Source organism: Micropterus dolomieu, linkage group LG23 (genome assembly GCF_021292245.1).
Source record: "Micropterus dolomieu isolate WLL.071019.BEF.003 ecotype Adirondacks linkage group LG23, ASM2129224v1, whole genome shotgun sequence".
Taxonomy (NCBI): domain Eukaryota; kingdom Metazoa; phylum Chordata; class Actinopteri; order Centrarchiformes; family Centrarchidae; genus Micropterus; species Micropterus dolomieu.
In genome coordinates, this window is record NC_060172.1 from 29340546 (window position 1) to 29356271 (window position 15726).

The 15726-nt window shown below is 40.6% G+C and overlaps 1 protein-coding gene across 8 annotated transcripts in view; it reads right to left on the bottom strand.

The window, feature by feature from the left end:
* The window catches only part of LOC123962879 (RIMS-binding protein 2-like), a 64256-nt gene that overhangs the window by 20336 nt on the left and 28194 nt on the right, over positions 1–15726 (bottom strand). For 6 of the 8 annotated variants that reach the window (XM_046039326.1, XM_046039330.1, XM_046039331.1 and 3 more), the window contains 11 exons: positions 15522–15650; positions 14204–14380; positions 13093–13275; positions 6791–6958; positions 4381–4464; positions 4137–4226; positions 3744–3866; positions 3558–3662; positions 3298–3348; positions 2558–2590; positions 42–222 (listed from right to left, as the gene is read on the bottom strand). In XM_046039326.1, the coding sequence (XP_045895282.1) occupies positions 42–222; positions 2558–2590; positions 3298–3348; positions 3558–3662; positions 3744–3866; positions 4137–4226; positions 4381–4464; positions 6791–6958; positions 13093–13275; positions 14204–14380; positions 15522–15650 (1324 nt within the window). Of the gene's footprint in view, positions 1–41; positions 223–2557; positions 2591–3297; positions 3349–3557; positions 3663–3743; positions 3867–4136; positions 4227–4380; positions 4465–6790; positions 6959–13092; positions 13276–14203; positions 14381–14788; positions 14988–15521; positions 15651–15726 lie in introns of those variants that run through there. The other 2 variants (XM_046039332.1, XM_046039327.1) reach the window with 2 other exon arrangements.

Here is a 15726-nt window from a genome sequence, read left to right on the forward strand (position 1 = left end):
TTTGGGGTGTGAATACATCATGTCATGGTTGTGTGGCCCACCTCGTTCAGCAGTCAGGCCCACCCCATTGGTCAGAACAGAGAGGCCAGGATTGTTAAGGAGGCTAGAGCTGGCCAGGTCCACCATCGAGGCCTGCAGTCGGAACTTCTCCAACTCTTGGGACAGCAAGCCAAACTGTTCGCTTTGGCTGCGACATTTGTCCTCCAGCTCTCGTACCTTTGACTACACATCAGGTAACAGACAGGGAAAACAGACACCCAGTAAAAACCAATTCACTTTAAATGGAAAAATACACTCTTCAACACTATCATATTGTAGTACATCATCAATTATTGATTATCAATTAATTTCAGGGGTAACTGTTATGATTTACTTTTGTGCATTTTTAAATACACAAGCTTTGCTTAAAAGGTTGGTAAAATAGTGTTTGAACACAGTTGGTTGTGTTTTACGTGAATCTTGAGTGTCTTATTGTAACACATCAGTCATGTGGCGGGGTCTAACTCCGTGGGCCCTATTTTCATGGTGCCGCAACGACCAGTGCAGGCAGTGCTCTGACCACTTGGTATTTTCCTGACCTTGAAGTTCGCTTTGCCCACGTGTGGTATTTTGGTGGCCAGCGCAGAGTGCACAGTGCACAGGAGTGCAAGTTGTTGGTATTTTGGTGGACAATGTGTCTTAGACCTTGCAATGAGAAACGACGTCTCAGAATCACACCTGGTGAAACTTAGGATTTTGTTAACTGCAAACTAAATACTTGGAGAAAATGTGCAGAAATAAAACAAGCCAGCCCAACATGTAAATAAACGCTCTCCAGGCTCATAGATGCGTTTAAATTGGCATCTAAAAAATTACTTTTTATGTAGTAAAAGCAGGAATGCTGGTAAAGTTGATCTATAAATTAAAATAGGAAATTCCCAGGACATACTACTTTGCATTTGTCGTTATGCTTGGGCAATTAAAATGGGGCCCTGTAAGTAAAGTAACCATCTTTATGTGAGTCAGTGTCATGCAGAAACCTAAAAGCATACACAGCCATTTGCATGTATCATAGAGAAAAACACATACATGACTGCTTCCACAAGGTATAAACAGTTTGTTATAAAATGAAGTAAGTAGCAAAATGAATTTAGGTTTCTGGAAGACCGACAAAGTAATCTGTCAGTGAAACATTTGTTATAAGCTTCAAACACAAGTGACCAAGACTTACAGGTTCAGAGGAAAGAGAAAGGAGAGAAATAAAGGTGGGTAGTTTTTCTGGTCAGATGGGAAACAGGAGTAAAACACAGAGTTGGAGGGGTAGCATATGTTATGAGAAGTTATATGTTGTGCTTCTGTCTTACACTGTATTCACTTTAACAAAGCCACTAGGCAGAAGCGTTATTTGCCAGAACACTAGAGAGGTTTGTCTTAGCCTCGCTGAGTTTCTATATGTTGCTGATTTCACTTCAGGTTGTGGTGGGAGTTTCCTGGCAGGCTGATCTGACAAAAGCCTCAGCACGAAACGGTCTGAACAACATTTCCTGTTAGCTCTCACCTACGCAAAGCCTATTCCACAGTCACTTGTTATGTAGCTACACTGAGCTGAAGTGGGATGTACTAAAACTCATTTAAAAATCTCCAACAAATACGCAGTTACAAACTGCAATCCGACTCAGTCATGCGTTGGTATACACAAGAGGAGGTTCTACCTTAATATAATAAGATCAAATAACAAGCCAGCATGATGAGCAGGATAACTGTGCTTAGTACAGCTGGGAGCAATAACTGTGCCACAAAAACACTGTTATCTAGCCCTGTGTGAATGACCTGATTTACACACATTTAGTAACCTAAAAAAAATTGCATCAGCATCAAATGTGCCTCTGCGGCCACATGAGGCATTTGTGATGCACAGTTTTACAATAATTACTGCAGGGCTGTAATTGTTTACAATTTTAACACAAATGATGTATAAACATGGTTAAGTTGCCATCTTAAAGTATTTAAATCAAAGTATTTCATTTTAATAATTGGGGTATGGTGGGTCTATCTACAGGGGCCAGGGAAGGCTTTGGGGCAGGAAGATAAATCATTTAGCCCAGGAGGTGAATCAGGCAAAGGGTTAACAGTACCTGCATGCAGTCCAGTGTACTCTGGTTAGCAGAAAGATAATACAAATGATACAAAAAGGTTTATAAAAAGCAAACACATGCTTGTGAAACAATGAATCTGAGAAAGACAGAACATATTATCAAAGTAGAAACACAGCAGTCTGAGAACAAGTCGGCAAGAAAATCCCGTCAGGAACCAGTATCACTAGAATGTGTCTTGGCCAACAGCAGCAAACACCTGCCTTTTGAATGAACACACAAATATTCTGTTTAATCTCTCAATAAATGTTTTTAACAGATTGCAAAAGGCAGTGTGTTGACTTGGCAAACAAAGCTCAGGTTCTCAGGAGGGAAAGAGACTTTCTCCTGTGATGCTTTGGGTTTAAATAGAGACAGAAAGTGAGAGAAACTAAGCAAGAGGAAGGAAATGAGCGTTTTTAAAAACAGGAGCAACTATACTCTACCAGCTCCCTCTGCAACACAAGCTGAGTCAACTCCTAAAATAAAATACACACTTCATTTAGGAACAAACTCTCATTACAAAATGCACAGTGTGAAAAGCAGAGCACAGGCAGCAGATTTATACAGTCATCCACTGTGTATGATGACATTTTTAGGGAGTTAGGGTCGGAAGTCTGTTTGATTTTTTCTTCTGTTTTTTTTTCATCATTCAAAATCAGCAGCCAATCAGACAGATGGGGACTATCATTTTGAATTCAAACTGCCTTACACTCAGACTGAGAGCAAGTACAAATGTCACACGGAAGCCATCTGTTTAAACGGTTTTCCAGGCCGATGAGTGCTACAAATAAACCAGTATTGGTATTTTCTGCAACAGCTTCTCTGCCAGGTGTTTAAAGCCCATTGTACTGAATGTCCATACTGCTTCAGTGGCAGTGAGACATCTTTAGTCTACTAAAAACAGGGAGATAATTAAATATTTATACTTTTTTGCTCGGTGTTAAGGAAATAAGAAACAGCTTCATTAATAATGAAGTAGACTTTATCTCAGTACAATCACTAGTGCATGAGAGAAATACAGAGGAAGTCTGAAAAACATTTCTCCTCTCTCTAATGTTGGGGCTGAAGGGATTTAGTTCCACTCTCCTGTGTGACGGTAATAAACAATGTGGCAATGAAAACACTACATGGTATAAAACCATTTATTTTGGAGAGAAGTCACAGTGGTCTAATACACACTCACCTCCAGCATCTGAACCACTCCTTCATGCTCCCTCTTGGCGAATAACTGAGCCTGACGATTAAAAAGACATTAAAGTCAGTGAAACGTTGGCTGCTCATAAAAGTCAAAAGTCACAGTACAGCGAGCTGTGTTGACAAAATTTGATGTTTTACTGGTGCACAAAGGTTGCCTCCTGCTGGACAAAGTGCCCCAAGGTTTGATTTTAGTAAGAAAAGTAGTTATCAGATATTTTAAAGGGTACAAGAGGCTGTGGTTCCTACCCGCTGTAACCGTTTGATTTCATCCTGTTTGAACTTAAGGATAGCCAGTGCCTGCTCATGTTCCAATTCCAGCTGCTGCCTTCGCTCGGCGACCTCTCGCATATGCTGTTTCGAAAGAAGACAATGTTATCAAGTGGCACGGCGAGGAGTCGAATTCAAAATAACAGTATCTGACCCCAACAGTACCTTTAGGACCTGCTCTAGGTTCTCCAGTTTGGCACGGAGTCTCTGGTTCTCCTCGAGAACTGAATTGTGTTGAGCGGTCACTTCAGAGAGATCTTCCCTCAGCTCCTCATTCTCAGCCCGAGTCTGCAACAGCAGGTTAACTGACTGTATCATTTTATAGGAATATCATTATTTGCAACCATTTTAATAGTTGTGGAATCTAAAGAGGTTGCTGACAACCTCTTTCACCGTCAGACCACTTGTCTTGCTTGATCCTGAGCTCCTCTCTAGTGATGTCACTGCATCCCCAGATCTCAACGTTTAGTTTGTGAGTAAAATATTATTCCAGCTGACAGCTATGATTGACACATCTGTGAAATTGAGACCCACTGGACAGGGCAGGGAGACACTGACCTGGTCGAGCAGCTGTGCCTTCCTCCTGAGGAGATTTGCCTCCTCCTTTAGTTGCTCATTTTTGCCTCGCTCATCCTCAAGCTGGCTCTCCTGTTCCCAAACCACAAGACAACGTTCAGATAAAACTAAGGAAATAGATTTCTTCCAAGTCGGCGTTAAGTTCACTACGGTAATGCCTAAACCAGACTGGAGCGCCGCAAGAGAGAATGCAAAAAGGAAATACTGGAGCAAGAAGACTGCTTACCAAATCCAGACATCTCTTCTGTCGCTTCTTTACTTCATGCTCAAGGTTTTCACATTCTTTTCTCTTCTTGCTCAGCTCACTTTCCTGAACCAACAATGATAACAAAGCACAGATGGTTACACTAAATCTAATATCGCTCTAAAAATAAATCTAGTTATTTACATGGTATAAAGATAGATAGATAGATAGATAGATAGATAGATAGATAGATAGATAGATAGATAGATAGATAGATGCACACTAAGCAGCTAAACACACAAATAATGTTGCGTGTGGTAGTAGAGCAGGATATAATGTTTAAGAGCAAAAACCATGAAAGGCAATATGTAATATAATAACAGATGATTTGCATTTATTGCTTTAGTTTCCATATTGACCTCTGACATGACAGTGATGAGGTATTACAAAGCTTAGCATCCTTTAATTATTCTAAATGCAGCTTACATGCAGGACCAGCATAGGAAAAATCAGCTTATTTCAGCATGGCCACAGGACCTCAATCAAGTATTACCACTATGGCTGCGTGGGGGGAAGCTACCGAACAGACAGGCTAATTGCAGACCACCAGCAGCTGACTGGAAGAGATACTGTACTCCCATAAAAGATGACACGGCGAGACAATAATGATAATTAGACTGCAATCTGTGGTCTGCTTTGCTTGATTGTTTCATCCGTCACAGCTCTGAATAATTTGCATCAAGCAGGGATGTTCTGTTGTCCAGTCAAATCACGACTGTGAAGCTTAATGACGATTGCACTGGCTGGAACTTGTACTGTCAGCTGTTTCACAATCAGTAAAGACACTTCTCACTGTTCATTTGTTGGCGGTCCAACTTAACTTTTGTTTTTCAGATTTAGATCCCAATCTGGATTGTCCTGTTCCCCATGAACTAAGTCCATATGTTGTTTGTTTAACAGGTATCAGTGTTTACCAGTTTGACGTTCTTAGGCGTGCTGACAGATTTGCTAATTAGCACTGAACATTAAGTACAGCTGAGGCTGATATATGATATAATATCATCCACTTTGCATGTATTTAGTCATAAACCAAAAAAAAATTTTGACCTGATGATGGATCCAGATGAAAAGTGAAAGGATCACTAAAGTTATTCCACTTCACCCTTGAATGGCACCATCAACGTGTGGACCAAATTTCATGGCAATCCATCCAATAGCTGCTGAGATATTTCAAAGTGGTGGACTTTGCTAAAGTGGCTAAAAATATCTGGGCTGACTGTTTCTGCTGAAGCTCAGAGTTTACTCAGCTGCTGTGCTTTGCTTTACACGTACCACTATCTAAGATCCCACTTTTAACAGAAATGACCGTATATACTTCCCTTCATCATTTTGCAGGTTTGATTAGGACCTTGGTGAAATGAGAATGCTGTATATCCAGAAATGATGGATTTGAGCAAACCAAATTTAGAAGCAGCACAACACCTTTTTAGAAAATACAGTTGTACATCTACAGATTGATTATAACTTCTTCAGAAAACTGCGCCACCAGCTTGTCAAAATGCTACTGACACATCAGTGAGAGCACTGACAGTAGTACAGATGTCATGAAAACACATTAACTGCATGTGCATGAACTAAATAAATAAAGGTTAAATAAAAATAAAAATAAAATGGATTAGTGAAGGGTGAGTGGACTTGAAGCCTGTTACTGATACGGTTGCCACGGCGTACTCAGTTCTCTATATATCGTACGTTTTTTTTTGTTTTTTGTTTTTTTTTTTAGCTGATTTGATGTTCAATGTCAACAAACAAAGCATCAATTCATGTCTGAAATCTCCATTTTCCATCCTGACATAGAAAGTAAATACAGAGCTGAGAGGGAATATGGCAGATTTAAGCCATGAGACCCACTTGTAGAATCAGCAAGGGCAATGTGCTACTCTTCTGTTTCCAAGGGACAAGATCAAAATAATCCTAGCATTACATAACGGACCATAGTTTTTCCTTCAGTGGCAGTCAGCTCAGTGACAACACTGAAATCAAGCTTCAGTTTCACACAAAAATGCAAAGAGGATAGCAAAGCCAGATTCCTAAAATGTGCTGCTAAGAAGTGTGTAGGACTCTCACGAATGACTGTTTGGACGAAGGGATTGATATGAAAGCCGGGCCGGTGACATTTAGTAACCCTGTGCATTACTAACCCTTTAATTTCAGCAACTACAAGAAACAACCATGCATTCTATTTGATTATTTTGTATAACAAGTATTTATTAACAAATTGCTTTCATGGACAGTTTTGTCCTTGTGAAAGCAGCAATATTAAACTAGATTTAATATTCATATTATAATTCAAACAGAAAATAAAAAACAAATATGGCTTGTTAGTTCTGGAAAATTTGATGTGGTTTGAATTGCTGGAATATCGGCAGAGGATGGACTTAGATGCTCTCACCAGAAACTGTAGGCGCTGCTCCTCTGTGCGTTCCTCCTGATGGGAGGGGCTCGGGCTAAGGCCCGGTTGGGGCGTCACTCGCAGCCACGACTCCTCCTCCTCTCCGGGAGTCTTCTCACACCTGGATGGAGCTTCATCTAATACCACACTCGGGGTCTCTTCTACAACCTGACAGGGACAGGGAAACGTATTCATTCAGTCACTTTACATTTACAGAGTTTATCTTGAAAAGTAAATTTTCAAGAGATTGTACAAAAAAAAAGCTTATGTTCTTATCTTAAAAACATGACCAACTCCTGAGAAGGGAGCAAATATATAATTGTTATACTGGAGAGCAACACTTAACACTACACCCCCACTGTGAGTGAGGGATTACCAGAAAGCCTCCTTCCCAGTGGTCCAACTACAATCAATGAATAATCCAGGGGGAATCCCTCTAGCCCGCAACATATGACACATTAGCAGGAAGTGTCTCCTTTCTAATTAGACTGGGTGTAATGACTAGAATTTTTCACAGTAGGCTACTTTTCTCAGCTAATTGCTGTTATTCTTTCATTTTTATAAACTGTATGATTTGTCTTAGTTCCAGGTGGGGGTCAGGCTGACATTGGTTAAGGGTTAAGAGTCGGGAATCAGTATCTAATTTTAGAGCAAACCTACTTATGCTCAGAGTAGAACTGTGCTAGTGCAGCCAAGGCCATGACCCAATAACAGGATCAAATGAGCTCTGCCACGTGCTGCACAGGGGATCTCTCCTTTACACTCTCCTTTCTTTTACATTGTTAGTGACTAAAAGGCCTATCACTCCAGACTTCAGCCACAGTCTCCACTTGTTAAATAAATGATTTCTCTAGGGATTGTCAGAAGACGGCATGGAGATTCATATAATATTAACCAGCTAAATACCCTCCAAACTATAAATATATGTTAGAGATCAACTAGAATGCTTGCAAAATGACAAAGTATACCTAAAACTCCTTTGTCATTTGTTCTTTTTGATCTGTGCTGTCAGTGCTTCCAATAGGTGTTCAATTTGAAGATTTTAACATTTTAACAAACACAATAGTAACAGTCTAACAAATCTGGCAAATGTAACAAATTTTGACTCTCTATGTTCTGGTAGCAATGGCGTCCAATGTATGATGCCATTGTTATGAAAGAGTCAGTTGTGAAACACACTTGGATCCTGAAGGATACTTTGGGACCTATTGTTTTTGGTTTTATTTCTCTATACATACAACATACATACGTTCACACACTAGATACATATGACACAAGCATTCATCTGTGCAATTACGGCGGGACAGCTGAAAACTGCCAACCAATTCACAGTTAAAACATTTAATCTATCATGTTGCAGTATAGATATTCTGGAGAGGCTGAAGATTACGAGAGTTTCATTCCCTGTAGCTCCAGAAAGAAACAGAAACTTCTGATTTGATTAGAAAAGAGTCCTTTCTTTTGGCTGATGTGTACTGTCATTGTTATGTTTAGAAAACTGTCACTAAAAGAAACCTACATATAATGGACAGAATGGCTTCAATTGAAGACAACTGTATTGCCATAACCTGCAGTGTTAAAACCATATCAAAGTTGAATGCCTATTTGTTAAACATGCAGGTGCTTAATGCTGTAAGCATGTTTTCCTTTCACATGTGAAGGAGCTTACAGGGAGGATGAAGCTTTGTAAGACTTATGTTCAAGCATCATGGATACGGATACGGAAGACATCAATATGGGGTAGATAACCCATTTTCACTGTTCAGCACCAAACTGGTGGCATATAAAGTTAAGCAAGGCTGTCCCTGGTTTATCTTTTGGATAGGAGACCAGATGGTGTTAGTAGTGGTGACGAAAGGCCAGCAGGAGGCACTAATTCCATTGGCCCCTGTACAAAAACAGTGAACAGGAACAGAGCTTTAAACAAGTGCAGATTTTTCATCTCCCGTTTCCTGTTGGTGATCATTAAAGATCCTATCACGTCCATCACAAGTCCAAACGTGGCAGGTGATCCCTGCATCCTGGCGAAATGCCCTCCTTTGTATTTGGTCAGTCTTGGTTAAACCAGCCCATCGTGACTGTTAATTAGCTTGTAGCTCTTCATACCCATTGAGTGGGCAGGCTTTAGTGGGTGGAGTTTGCTGCTACAGTCTGGCAGCCATGCGCCAAGTTGGGAGTGACACATACGTGGTGGCCAATGTAAGCACCCTATGCAAATTTGAACAAAACATCCTTTTTAACTATTATTCCAATACTTTTTGCAGCTCTTCTCATTTTCTTAACTCCTTCCTTGCATTCACTAAACCCGATTCAGCTTAGCTACGTCTACCACAGGAGAAATAAGGAGAGTCTAAACTTTTCATACCATTACTAAGATGTAATCAAAACCTTCCAAAAACTGTCACTGTGTATACATCCCTTGGGGTACTTTCATATAACAACATATTACAATCAGCAAGATATTGCTATTGGTCTACATTTCAAATCCCTTAAAAGAGCAATACCTTTTCTAAACTGAATGTGAGAGCTCACAATGATGAGTTGAAAGCAAATATAATCAGGGACGTGTGATATAATTCTGACATGGTTTTGACAAATGAGCACACAGGGGGAATATTACATAATGCCTTATTTACACAATGTTATGAGGAATAAAGGGCCTGTCATAGAGAGCATTAGACCGAGGCTTAGGCTATTATGATTTCAAAGGTTTATGTGCCAACACACTAACCTAACAAAACTTGGCGTGACCTAACAAACTGTGCATGTACTTGGTTATGGAGCTGTATTTCAGGAAGGAACAATTAAGGAAAAAGATGATCAGCGCTGCAACAGATTCATAAAGTATACATTTCTGAGCACAAATAGTAATGCCTTTTGACCCATTTAGAAATTATTAAAAATTGTTGCATTAATATAAACCTGCTGCCTTTTGCAGAAATAGTAACATCTGAACAATTATAATAAACCATGTCCCTTTAAGGGGACATGGTTTAAGGCTAGCTAGTTCCTGTTCAGTCTCATCAGACCAATAGACAAAAATGCCGTGCTGGTGTTTCATTAAATATAAATGATCAACCAACCAGTCAATGCCATGTTGTGGAATTTCTGGGCAAGTAAATGGGACAATTCTAAGATGCTACAGTTAGCATCAGTTTCAAATCTAATATATCAGTTCTAACCTTCAAAAACTAATTCTTAAATTCCACTGATTTCAAAGTGACAACACTGATAACACACACTGAGATATTTGTACAAAATATCCTACCAGAATGTTTTACTTTTTATTTTACACACACACACACACACACACACACACACACACACACACACACACACACACACACACACACACACACACACACACACACACACACACACACACACACACACACACACACTATTATTGATGCCATGCCATACACTGCTGCTCCTGGAGCCACTGGAGTAAAATCAAATCAATGACAGTAATTTGGTAGGACAAAAGCTGATTGCAGCTTTGAGTGAAAATGTAGTAGCAATGCAATTAATATATAATCAATTACAGCTAACAAGCATTATTATTCTACAGATTAACGCTAAATAAGGAGCTTGGATACTAAAATCAGAAAAACACAATATTTCCTGGCATGCAAATTTGTTCTATTTAAATAGAGAGTTCTAAATCAGACTTTCATACAGTATGAATATATAATAATTAAAAGATTTGGCCTTGAAGAACAGTTCCTGCTCACTTCCTACATTCCCTTGCTGTATAAATATTTTACAGACTATACCTGATCGAGGCATCTTGCTTTGGTGTGTCTTTTGGTTTGATTGGGTTATGACAGACAGGGCAACTAATGTAACAACAGAGAACACTAGTGCTTGTTGAAACTAAAAAAATACAGACATCAGAAACGCCTTCTCCTGTCTACTCCTATGTTCCGTGCAAATGCTACATCTTCAGTATCATGCTTATTTCATGATTTTGGCAGTTATTATAAGAATTTGCAAAACACGATTGTTGGCTTCTTAGTCACAAAAAACTAGCATTTTTTTAAAAGTGAGTGGAACTGAGGGGATGTGACAAAACTGATCTAAAAATGTAACAGTGCATGCATAAAAACTTAACAATCAAAGTAGTGGCTATTGTAGATATTAAGTAAAGACTCAAATCCTTCTGGATGCGTAAAGACAGTCATATAAATCATTATCAATGAATGGCCAGCTGAAGGATGCAGCCATGTGTGAGGTCCTAGCTTACAGGCTCACCTCTTGCACACTGCTTCACACAGCGAGCTGCCGTTGTGTACACTTCATACTGATGTGGTCCATGTACACTAAAGGATCAAGTACACCTTCGGCCCATGCATACTAAAGCAGGGTCAGATCCCATTCAGCAGGCCCTGAATGCCATAAGCACATTGGTGTAATCCCTGCAGACTACTGAAACGGGTAACTGGATCACTTCTTTTAAAAGCACCTTAATGGATTGGCCTGGCCGTTGATTTTCTTTTTAATACGGAGCATATCAATGTCCACCAATCAAACGCTCTACCACCCTGTCACTAAGTCGGTCTGTCAAAAATCTGCATCTGGAAGCTCCAAAATATGACTGTTATAAAACCAGTTTTCTGACAGGCTGCCCTTGACTAGGCCTCATGCATGTCCCGTCTTTCTAATTTGTAAGAAAGTGGTAGTCCATCACAGACAAGGGTGGGATTTACCACAGGATTTACCGAAACGAATATTAAAAAACAACAGCTATGAGACCTAAAAGAAAAATCCCCTCAGCTGTGAGTCATGTTGCCATACTAACATGGGACATGTAACGTACTAATAATCTTTTAGAATAAGCTGGTGATTTTAACAGCTAACACAAATGCAACACTGGCTGCCTTGAGCCAATTCTCTCACACTCCCGAGTCGTCATGACACTGATTAGTTTTCAGTGTTAAGTCTCAACTTTGAGTCCTGCACGGCTTCAGCCTTGCATCCAAGCACACACATACGAGGTTAGCCAAGGAGAACTACAGCGGAACACTGAGGCCTAAACACAGTGACAACAAAACTCATAAGATGACCTACCCCTTTTGTGTGATCTGTGGCAACGTCAAGGCTTCCCTTGGCCTGCTAGTTATCCAGAGCAGGGCGAGATAGAAAAGTCTTTAGTGCGGCTGGAGTCTTACCTACCACCCAGAACCCTCTCACCGCTGCCACAGCAACAGAGAGCGGATTACTGGACTGTACCATTCTGTTGTTAGAGGGGATTAGAGTTCACACAACATGGCCCCTTTCTGGGTGTGCGCGTGCCTCTGGGAGTGCGTGTGTGCGTCCCACAAACGAGAGATTACCACAATCGGCATTCTCATTTGAGCTTCACAGGCAGAGAATTTACTCTACTTCACATTCAGTGGAGAATTTCACACAAAAATCCAGGAATAAGATGTATGCCTTTAAGTAATGTAAAGTGATATTAATACACTCAAGAGGACCCCAGGCAAATGCCATTTCTCCTATTACAGATGTTCAGTGGTGTGGCCAATAAAATGTAATAACATCTCTTCTGCATTATGTAACCTATTCATATATTTATGATATATGTGCATTATTATAATTTGCCAGTGACTTACATATCTGAGCGTCACTTCACGGTGAAGGACTGTTTCTAAGAACTAAATAGAGAGAAGATCAGTATGAAATGCAGGGAGGATCAGAGTGTGTGACTGTATCTTTGATCAGGCCCAAGTTCAAGACAGGGAATCATCTCATTGTGGCTTGTGGCAGATTAGTATCAGGTCCAACAGGGTGGCCATTACATAACACTGCAAAACTGCGTCCGTGCCAACATAAACATACACTAGGTTTCAGAAAAACTCAGCAGGCTAAATTTGACATTACCAAACAACGTATAATCCAAACTATACTGTAGTATCAACAGCGTCAACGCTGCTAGGTGTAAAAACATGATCTAGTCTGTGTTTGTTTGTGCTCACATGCTGAACCTCAAATAAGCTCAACAACCTCATCATTCCAGTTTTTCAGAAAGTGTTACAGATTTTGCACCTTTACACTGACTTCGGTTACAGTGTATGCATACTTTCAGTCTTTTTATTTTCAAACAAAGATCCTCACTACACTACAACTATGATAAAATATGCTTAGCCAGTGCTATTTTGATCTGATGTGAAAAATTACATTTCATTTTATATCATCAGTTTTAATGTGCATAGACATGGTTCATTTATTAAAGTTGCTTAAGACCAACAGGGGTCAGCATAGAGTTGTGCTGTGTTCTCACATGAAGGGGCTGGCTTTACCTTCTCTTCCCCCTCCTCCTTCCCAGTTTCCCCACACTTCTCTGGGCCACCAGGGTCGGGGCTATGGTCGTGCTTCTGTCTGGATGATGTGACCGACAGCTGCCTCTGGAGCCGCAGCACCTCCCTCTGAGACTCCCTGAGAAGCCTCTCAAATTCCACTCTGCCAGATGGAACAGGGGAGCCCTGCAAAGCCACATACACGTGCATCAAAGACAGCCATAAGACGATGACTTCATCAATTCAGCACATTGTAGTTATTTTAATTTGAGTTGTTTTAATCAGCTGCATCCAAGAACTAAACTGAATCACAGACTGATTATCTCATCACTATTATCATATCATTATTATGTATGCCATCACTTACATTTTGATCTGGTCTGTTGTTTTGCAATTTAAAACTGACTTCAAAACACTAAAATAGTGTTCAATTTATCCCTATGAATCAAAACAGTAGTGAATATAACAGTCAGAGGGAAAGCTGCAAAGCTGAAAACAAAAACACGCATCATTCAGGGTCACGGACATTAGAAAATATCAAAGTCATCTCATTTCGACATTATATTCAAATGTTCCCATTCAAGACCATTTTACCCTCCCTCCCTATCAACCGTTATCACATGGTGAAATTGTGTTTAGACTGAATATGGGATCCAGCAAGGTCAATCTCACTAGATCAATGCACAGCTCACCCTGCAAGACCCTTCTTTATTAAATCCAACAGATGTTCTCATTCAGGAAAAATGAGTTCCTAAGTCACTGTACCAGTAATTAAAAACAGGCACGTACAAAGGCAGCCTATTCCTGCACTGTCATGTAGTCACAGGCAGTGACGCAGCCTTCGTAATACAGGCTTAGGAGGGGGTTAGGATGAGTAGTTCCCATGTTGTCCAGCAGAGAGCGAGCTTGTGGCATTATGAGACTCTGGCGGGGATGATGAGCAGGGTTAGATGGAAAACCGATGCAAAAACTTGCATGACCATTGAGGGTGAGATGTTAAGAAGAGAAGTAGCCTATTCTAAATAAGGCTTTCAGTCGAAAATGAGAATAAGCAGTGACCACAGTTCAGTTTGGGCTGTGTAAAGTAGTTCCTGAGGAGTTGTGTAATAAGTACCTTAGTGGTGCCCAGCCGTGCCTCCAGCTCTCTGCACTCTTGCTGTAGGGCAGCAATCTCTTTGTCCTTAGACAGCAGTGCATCGGCGTGCTGGGCGAGGTCACGAGCTCGCTGACGGGCAAACGCCCTCTTGTACTGTTCCACTGACCCGGGTCTCATCAGTGACGGGGAATTCACCTACACACGAGCAAAAAGGCAATGTGTATTAATTACCAGAGAGGATTTCATAGAGGACATGAAACAAGCATTTTAAACATTATAAAGTCTCATGGTGGTATGCAGGAATTAGTATGAAGCTACTAGTGCTGTCCTGCTGAAGACAGTGGATATCGTCAAAGATCAGCAGAGAACATCTAGAATATCATACAATGTCAGACAGGGGCAGCATAATAAACACATCCCTGTAAGTAGTCAAATACTACTGTCCAGCTACTGAGCTTAGAGCTTTCAGTGTTTGATGATGAATCATTGGTTCTTACTTTGACTACTTTGACTACTAGAAAAGCAAACTAAATCAGTTTCTAATACATTTGTGATTAGATTCGACCCCAAAACAGTAGTTTAATGAGCGCTGCAAACTCTTACAAGTCTTTAAACCTTCTGTTGGTGTCCATTTATCCGAACTACATTGCTCTGCCCTTCAGTGAGCAGCAGGAGGTGAGGGGGGAGGGGAACCGTCCCTCCCTCAGTCTGGTGAACAGGTGCACTCAGAACACACAGCAGCCAGTGACCGTAGGAGCCAGGATAAACATAGGTGCCCCTCAAATTGTTTGCTAGACTACTGTACTCCTTACTTCTGCTGTTCAGGACAGACTTGTACTGGAAGCTCTTTCCCACTCAGGATCCCTACTCTGTTAAGTCATAAATCTGTATCTAATAAAAAGAAACAGAAACAATTCACAAGCAATCATACCTACTATATTAAAAAGTAGTGAAGGACTATGGACATACATTATGCTACGGTATATTTTTGTGTTTTTAAACCCCTGGAACAGTGAACAGCACACTGTATTAAATTGCTTGTCTTCTCAGCCTTAGCTGTTAACTGTCTAACAAGCTACTGCATACGCTAAAGGGATTCAGCCAGCGTACAACCAAATTTGTAACCTGTGATCAAAATTTTCAAGTTGATATTTATGTTTATGTCGAGGCACAGATGATACCTCACTGGCAAATTATGTTTTAAAACAACACAACTACAGTAAAAGATACCATCCATCGGGAGGAGTTGCCGTCACATCAGGTTTGAAAATACTTTCACTGAGGGCAACGCAGTTCGCTGTGAAAATGTTCGAGGTATCGTATTTATGCGGTTTACCACTTTGAGGTTGGCCTCCTGCAGTTTTCGAGCCCTCTCTTCCAGCCTCTTAGCAAGAACAGCCAGCTCTGTGTTCTTTCTCCTCAACCGTCTGACCTTCTCCTCAGTCTCTGGGGCGCTGCTCTTCCGCTAAACACACGGGAAAAAAATATCATCACCAGACAATGCCTGCAGCAACTAATATAACACCAACACAGCATAACCA